This window comes from Amia ocellicauda, chromosome 9 (assembly GCF_036373705.1).
Source record: "Amia ocellicauda isolate fAmiCal2 chromosome 9, fAmiCal2.hap1, whole genome shotgun sequence".
NCBI classification, from domain to species: domain Eukaryota; kingdom Metazoa; phylum Chordata; class Actinopteri; order Amiiformes; family Amiidae; genus Amia; species Amia ocellicauda.
The window spans coordinates 23,639,298-23,647,003 of record NC_089858.1 but is presented as its reverse complement, the minus strand read 5'-3'; the positions used below and the strand labels follow the sequence as shown (position 1 = coordinate 23,647,003).

The following is a 7,706-nucleotide window of genomic DNA, read 5'->3' as shown; positions in this document are numbered from 1 at the left end:
GAGTTTACAGGATACTTGTATTTCTGCAATCTCTCACTCTCACTCTTTCTCTCCATTGTAACTGTGTGGCCAGTGCTTATTTCACACGTTGCAATTGTTCTCAGCATCTTGTTTTTGCAGGTTTTTTTTTTTCTATTTGAGTATTTTAGAGAATCAAAACAAGATGCTTGGTATGCACTTGACATAATCAGGGTTATTTCCCTGTGGTTATTGTGTTTGTGGGACATCCCCCATTGTCCTGCAGTTTGAGAATCAATAACTCTGTGGTTTGTTTAGCACTGTTTGGGACTTGGTATACGTTTTCTTATTATTTTGACAACTATAATGATTCAAACTTGATATTTAGCACTATATTGTTCATAAGGAAACCTACAGGCAGGGGTGGGTGCTGAGGTTTTAATGCGTTACATTAACCCTTCTTTGCAAACCAAGAACTACAGCTCACAAAGTTAGATTGTTCTTAGCTTTTTATTGGTTAACTGCTATATGGCATTGATCGCTGCTGCTGGCCCATCTCTGTAATGCTGGTGGCAGAGAGCAGGCAGGCAGGATGCTGGGCAGTGTGTCTGACAGGGAAGTCGGTGAAGGTGGCTGAATTGTGGACGATCCCCCAGGATCACCAGAGCAAGGCCAGCAGCAGAGACAGCGCCGGGAGCAGCGGGCTGACGGGCACAGGGCTGCCTGCGCCGACGGGCTGGTCTGGAGTCCTGCAGGGGTTCTGCACCTTGTCACTGGGGATGGGGAGGTCGTCCGGCCGGAGCTGCACTGAGTTGTCCCGTACCTTGCGGGACAGAGAGATATCAACATCTTTTTTTGTCGATTCATTTTCACTTAGTGGAAGGGGCTGATGCTACATTAGCCTTTTTACTCCCCTTTGCTCCATAATTCATCATAACCCATTATCTCTGCTGTCATGACTTATTTCCCAGCATTTAAACATAGCTACTACTGAAATAGATCATATTCTCATGTCACTTTTGTGGTTTGCATTAGGCGCATTTATACTGCCATTTCTGATCCGGATCAAATGCATCGGTAGCATTTGATCCGGATCAGAAATGTCAGTGTAAACGCTTGGCGATTGGATCAAATGCATCTCTCAGGGAGATACAGATCCGGATCACATGCATCGGTAGCATTTGATCCAGATCGGAAATGGCAGTGTGAATGCGCCTGTTGTCAGGACATTTCCTGGATGTTTTGCATTAGCACTCTACAGGCCAACTGTAGTAAGTACTGTAGCAGATACATTTGTTTGACTGTTTATTACAAGCATATAGGATTGTATTAAATACTCTCATTGTTGTACTGATTGTGGTGTTGCCATTTAAGCACATTTTTGGCGAGTGTCTTTCTGAAGGATAGTGCTGTCAAATAGACCAGCTGCACAAAGAGGCTTCATTCTGACTGTAACGCAGTAGGCTTTCCCAAGGGGCTTTCCACTGCAGAATGGGCCAATTGGGAGGCTGACTTCCATTTATGTCTTTTAGAAAGGCACTAACTTATTTTTTGTTTTGTAAAATGAGAATCAATTTACATACATACCATTTAACTTGGAAAATAAAGTATAATTGACCCACAATTCCTTATGCTACCTTTTTATCTTGGCCAGTATTTAGTTATCTGCTAATCTGTGTATAATACTAGTACTAAGGCTAAATTGTATGTTAGTGTTTGTAAAACCATGTCAATGACTCACTCTCTCCACCTCCTTGAAAACTCGGAGCAGGTTTTCCCCAAGGGCAGCCATGATTTCGAGGTCTGTCCAGTTTCGCCTCAGCAGCTCAGTGACCAGGTCAGGGTACTTGGACACATCTTCCAGGCCCTGTGGCACCCTGGGAAGCATAGATTCTGTCAAGGATTGACACTCCACTAGTTTCCATATCACTGGTTACTCTAATATATGCACCTGTATGACATTTTATGATTGCATAAACACATTCTGCTCCCATGTTACATGCTTTCCTACAATATAACACATTTTAGTCCCAATAGGCATATGACAATTTTATGGTCCTGCTTGGACATTGAACAAGGGATTGCGTGGATGAGTATGACAATTATTGGTTGTGTATAACAATTCTCTTATCACACTTTGCTCATTGAGCTCATATTTGCATATTATAACAGGGGTTAAGATGTAAAAACAGCTTAATTATTCCTGGGGGGTGCACTATTTCCACTGTACAATCATTTATAATAATAATCATAATAATAATACTTAAATAATACTTAACAGATCTAATATTATACAAAACGTACTGTCACACACAGACAAAATATATATATAGAAACTTCAAATTCAGATTGTTAGTAGTTCCTACTCTTGTTTTTACTTTGCTTAATTCATAGATAAAGAAAATCTGGACGTATTTATATTTTGGGTTAATTTAAGTAATGTATATACAGGCTCATTATAAGTTAATAAAAATATACAGGCCAAAAACACTAAAGATTAATTGAATATTACAGTAGTGGAGGGGAGGTGGTCCCCAAAACATGACCCTGACAGGACACATAATGAGAGAAATGCAGTTCAAATTAAATGAAAGTAAAAATTAATCTCACCTGTTCACTCCATCATAATCTCCTCCAAAACCAATAATTTGATAACCAGCCACCTTCTTGATGTGGTCAAAATGATCTAACAGCCGGAGAAAATATATAAAAAAGATTACACACTGTGGAATGAAGCTCTTTATTATTTAAAATCAGTCAATCAGTTTTTGTTCAGTGTGCTGGTAATGGAGGCATCTGCAGCACTGACCTGCTACATCCAATAGCGTTGTGTTCTTACTGCAGGTTATATAGTTGTTGTAAAAGTTTACCATCACAATGCCTTTCTTATGGGCCTGGAAGAAACATCAAGCCAGGGTGAAGCAAAGATTACTCACAAATGTGGGTTGATATAAGAAAGTAACAGGAAGTCACATTCTTAATCCTTTACAGAAATAAGAAAGTGTACATGAGTTGTTTAGAAAGTAACAGATAAAATTAAATTAAATTAAATTAAAAACACGTAACATGTATTCTGTACTCTCCAAAATTACACAATCTGCCATCAAGGACACAAACTTCCAAACAAAAGAACAATCCATATCCAGGTAATGAAAGTCAGTAGTTTACCTTGAAATGCTGCACCTGTCCTTCAGGGAATAGTCATAAAACTGGTCAAGTTTTAAAAAGAACTACATACTGTACATATTCTTAACCCTTTGCACACATCCACAATTCTGGAACTTGGTTACAAAATATATTCTTGAGAACTTATATGCGGACTTCTGAAGGTATGTGGAAATCTATTGGTATTACATAATGTGCTATTAAAGGCTATTTGAATGAATTTGGTATATTTCATGTAGATAATAAAGGGGTGGGGAATTCAGATCTAAAATCTCTTCTCTAGATTGACAGAAATCACAGTTCCATCCTAATTGTTCTCCTTTTTATCACTCAGCTTTAAATATAACAATCAATATCAAAGGTTGCTTTTATTGTTCTTATAATTTATTTTTCCAGGTTTCAACTGAGTATGTTCAGTTCTTCTACTGCCCATATTGACTTGAAGTATAGTGGTATTGAAGGCCTTCCGAAATGCTTTACAGTAATGTTGTGCAGCACTGTCATTCTATATATTTCCCAATAAATGTTCCATTGTATGCTCCTGTGTTTTACTGTTGGAGCATTTTTATATGGCTCCATACAACACAATGCACTTATTCAGCACTCTTTCTGGTTAAAAAACACCTGTAGCTTGCTTGGATGCCTTTTGTGTGTGTTTATTCTTAGTAGTTTCTCATGTCCAACTCATTTTCAGATATGTAAGCTGGTTGAGATCAAACAAAGCCTTAGCAGACTTAAGCACCCTGATTTTACCTTTCCCCATATTCCATCCAGTCAAATTGCCTTGAAAGTCAAATTTAAGGAGAGAGAAGGTCCAACCACAGTGTAGATTATTGAGTTAGACCCTAGCTGAGCTACTTGTCTGACTGCATCTATGAAGTTGATGTGTGTAAGGAGGCGTTATTTACCACTTTTTGGAGGAGGTAGTCAGGCACATTACGCTTGTGTTCGCACAGCGCGTAGGCAGAGGAATGACTGAAGATGACCGGTGCAGCGGATAACTCCAAAACCTGGTTCATCACCTTCTCAGACACGTGTGACAAGTCTATCATCATTCCAATACGGTTCATCTCCTTAATCACTTGCTGAAGAGAATGTGACAGCAGTCAAACACACAACCAAACAAGAAAACAAAAGCCTTCTGAAGAGAACTGAGGAGAGACAATTATGTTATTGTGCTAGACTGAGCATGAGGCATTGCTTCTGTCTTTAATTGCATTTGTCTCTGTTAAATGAATAAGTAAAGAACAACAGCAGCTGAAAACAAAAGAGATTCTAACAGGACTGGATTTAAAACCCATGGGGGCTTCAACTATTCAATATTTGGAAATGGCTATGTACTATTTAGGCTTTGTGAAAATGTTTTAATACCCAGCACTGCTTGCCACTGTGTTCTCAAAATGGCAGGATTGTAAAGAAGAATTCACACTAGACTGCTTTCTCCTTTTAGTATAAGTCTTAGCTGTGTATTTTCTCTCAGTCATCCTTCAGCTATTTTTCACTGCACGTCTTCTGATATGTATTTAATGGCTGAGTCACGGGCTGAAGCACCAGGTTTATATAGCTTGGTAGTTTCATTAATTAATCACAATGGAGCTGTTCTTGTTAGAATTATTAAAAGCTTAGGTAAGCAAGGGGAAACATTTGTGTGGTGGCCTTGTTCCTTTTTTGTGTGTGTTTTTTTAATGTATTTATACAAAATACAATATAGCAGCATTGATGATAGATACTTTGTATTGGACTAAAATCTTTTTACTTGTTACCGTATACTTGGTTCTTATACCATGTTATAGTTACTCACTGCGGTTTACTTACTTCTCCGAATTTTGACAAGCCATTGTTTTCCGCTGGGTGACTTCCTTCATCTACAAGCCAATTATCAGCCCTGGAAATATTGAAAGAAAATAAGATACCCCCCTCCCTTTTCACACACACGCAGTCACCCACATAAACAACACAACATGCTCTCCCACACACTGACTGAAACTGGGGATTTTTTTCTCTCGATTTTTTTAGGGACACCCACTCATATAGCGAAGAGAGCAAGGTTTTGCTGCTGTAACAAGTTTTTGTCCCAAAGGTCATTTTAAAAACAAATTCATAATAGCTACTGGGTTTGAACTATATTTAGCCCTACAGATACAAGGGCCACAGTTTGAATCTATAACAAAGCCATTCAATTGCAGTGCAATGTTATTTGTCATTAAACAGACAATGCCAGATTTTGAAAGCGATTTGCTTAAGAAAAGATGAATGTGTGTGTGTTTGGGAGAGGGGTAACGGATTATAAAGCAAAATCTGAGTGCGTGAATTGTGGAAATAGCACTGTGTGCCCTGCTCTTCTTTATGGGGCTGTGAGGGGCAGAGTGGGCGGATATTCACCAGGGTGTGTTGCAGCTGTGGGTAAGAGTGAGGTAGCGGACTCCCAGCTGATACATTAAGCGGAGTGTTCCCAGACTGCTGTCTATCGAGTGACCGCCCTCCACTCCAATCAGGCTGGCGATCTTTTTCTGATTGAAGGCCTTCAGTATATCTGTAGATGGGGAACAACAGAAAGAGGAATCTTAGCATCTTTATTTGAAATTGGCTCTTGCAATTTAAGTTGATTTGCTTGGAAACTTAGCAAAGCTACATTTATTTATTTGCCTAAATCTTATTATATAATTAATCATATTTTTGCTGCTTTCGCACAAGAAGCTTGAGATTTGCTGTTGTTATATTTAAACAACAAAAGTTAATGAAGTGTACTGACTTCATGAATGAAAACCAGGACAAGAACATTTACAAGATTTGAAGCTCAGCATTACGTCAGAATGTTGGCATGAATCTACTCTTCTTAACTGTCAGCAATCAGTTACTTTTCATGATCACCATGAGTTAAATGTCACCAGCGCTGTCTGCTGTGCCACAGTATCTCACAGCTGTTACCCAGTCCCAACAAGAAATGCCTTCTCCCCATGCTCACCTCCACTGCTGGCTGCAAACATGAGGTCTTCTGGGTATTTCTGGCACATCCTGTGTATCACATCGATCTGCTCCAAGGTGTACCTCACTGCATCCTTGTACTGAGAATCACAGGGTGCATAGGCAACCCAGAACTGCAAGTGTGGGACAAGGCTACAGTTTAGTGCTGGTCAGGGAAATGGCTCCTCTAGATAAGTGGACTGTGTGCAGTTGTGTGGCTGTATGCCTCTATGGGAAATCTGTTTGTAGCTTTCAATCTGTGAAACGTTAAAGGGTGCAGAATTAACAAATGAAAACAAGACATGTCAATACCCACAGCAGGGATTTGGATACTGCTGTCCAGGAAGAGTGTAGTAGCTGGTATCTTAACTTATACAGATGAGAGAAATTAATGTGTACATTGGTTTTACAGTACATAACCCTATCTACAATAGGTTGGTATAGCAAGCCAAATTATCATTTAGAGGTATCTCTAAATGCATTTAAAGATATCTTCAAATATTTAAAGATATCTCTAAATCATTTAAAGATATCTCTAAATCATTTAAAGATATCTCTAAATCATTTAGAAATATCTTTACAAAGTGCCTTATTTAGATATCTCTAAATGGTTTACAGATATCTCTAAATCATTTAAAGATATCTTTGGCTTGCCATAGGTTGGTGGTAATAGACATTGTACTAAACATGTATTTCTCTGGAAATGTGCACCCTTCCAGTCAGTTCCTTCTGTTTCTCTCGCTAAATATTAGGCTAGTGTTAGCCTGGGTCTGGGTTCTGACTGGTTAGGTTTACCAAAGGGGTAGGTGTCAAAATGTTCAACTTCAAGGCTGATCCATTCTCAAAGGGCTCAGTGAATCTGTACCTGTGCTGCAAGTCTCCCTTCTTTGATTTTGGCAATGTTGGTGTGGGTATTATTCAGTGTGTGAAGGTCCACTGTGTTCAGTTCATTGTTGAAAAGCCCTCTAATTTGCCAGGGAAGATCATTGTGTCTAAAATTTAAATGTTGGAGAAACAAAGCACTCATTTCTACACCACATATGTCAGACAGAAAAAAACGAAGATTGTGTTCATAACTGAACCAAACCAACCTTTCGGATGTGAAATACATAATTTCATCAATTGAATCAAACCTGTAATAGTTTGCTAATAGACCATTAATTAACGTAATCCCTTTTTTAAATTACAAAACCAAAAACTTTCCTGATAAATTCCTGAGAATTGCATGAGAAAAAACTTAAATTGATTGCAAGAAATTCCCAAAAAACAATAAAAAAATGAAATCCTTTCTTCTTTCTATTTCAGAATATGACTGAGGTTGTTAAGTCAAAAACATTTAGCAATGCTTTAAAATGCCATTGAAGGGGAAGCCAAAACTGTTGGTAACTGAAGACTTACCCATCTATAAGTGGTGTTTCCCCCATCAGAGTCAATGCTCTTTGTCGTAAGTTCTCTGTAGAGCACAAGATTACAACAGAACACAACCACAGTGCAGCTATATGCCAAGACATCCTTATTTGTCCTTTTTAACTGTTTTTTTTCTTTTGTCAATCTGCTTTATTTTCTCTCTCCTTTTGCCAGTCTGTTTTACTGAGTCTTTGCCTCTCTCTAACCTGCCA

General features: G+C 38.6%; 1 protein-coding gene across 1 annotated transcript; it reads right to left on the bottom strand.

The window, feature by feature from the left end:
• Positions 1 to 449: 449 nt before the first annotated feature.
• Positions 450 to 7,706, bottom strand: dpep1 (dipeptidase 1). The gene is made up of 10 exons (XM_066713776.1): positions 7,486 to 7,706; positions 6,953 to 7,079; positions 6,089 to 6,221; positions 5,506 to 5,656; positions 4,939 to 5,008; positions 4,032 to 4,208; positions 2,768 to 2,852; positions 2,569 to 2,644; positions 1,700 to 1,835; positions 450 to 781 (listed from the first exon to the last, which is right to left on the bottom strand). Exons 1-10 carry the CDS (start codon positions 7,596 to 7,598, stop codon positions 617 to 619), a joined length of 1,233 nt encoding a protein of 410 aa, XP_066569873.1. The 5' UTR covers positions 7,599 to 7,706; the 3' UTR covers positions 450 to 616.

Excerpts from the sequence above, each read along its gene's own strand:
- dpep1 (XM_066713776.1), bottom strand. The coding sequence starts at position 7,598 with ATGTCTTGGCATATAGCTGCACTGTGGTTGTGTTCTGTTGTAATCTTG. Across the intron at positions 7,080-7,485 it reads GAAACACCACTTATAGATGG|ACACAATGATCTTCCCTGGC; the intron begins GTAAGTCTTCAG and ends TTTAAATTTTAG. Across the intron at positions 4,209-4,938 it reads GCTTGTCAAAATTCGGAGAA|CAAGTGATTAAGGAGATGAA; the intron begins GTAAGTAAACCG and ends CATTCTCTTCAG.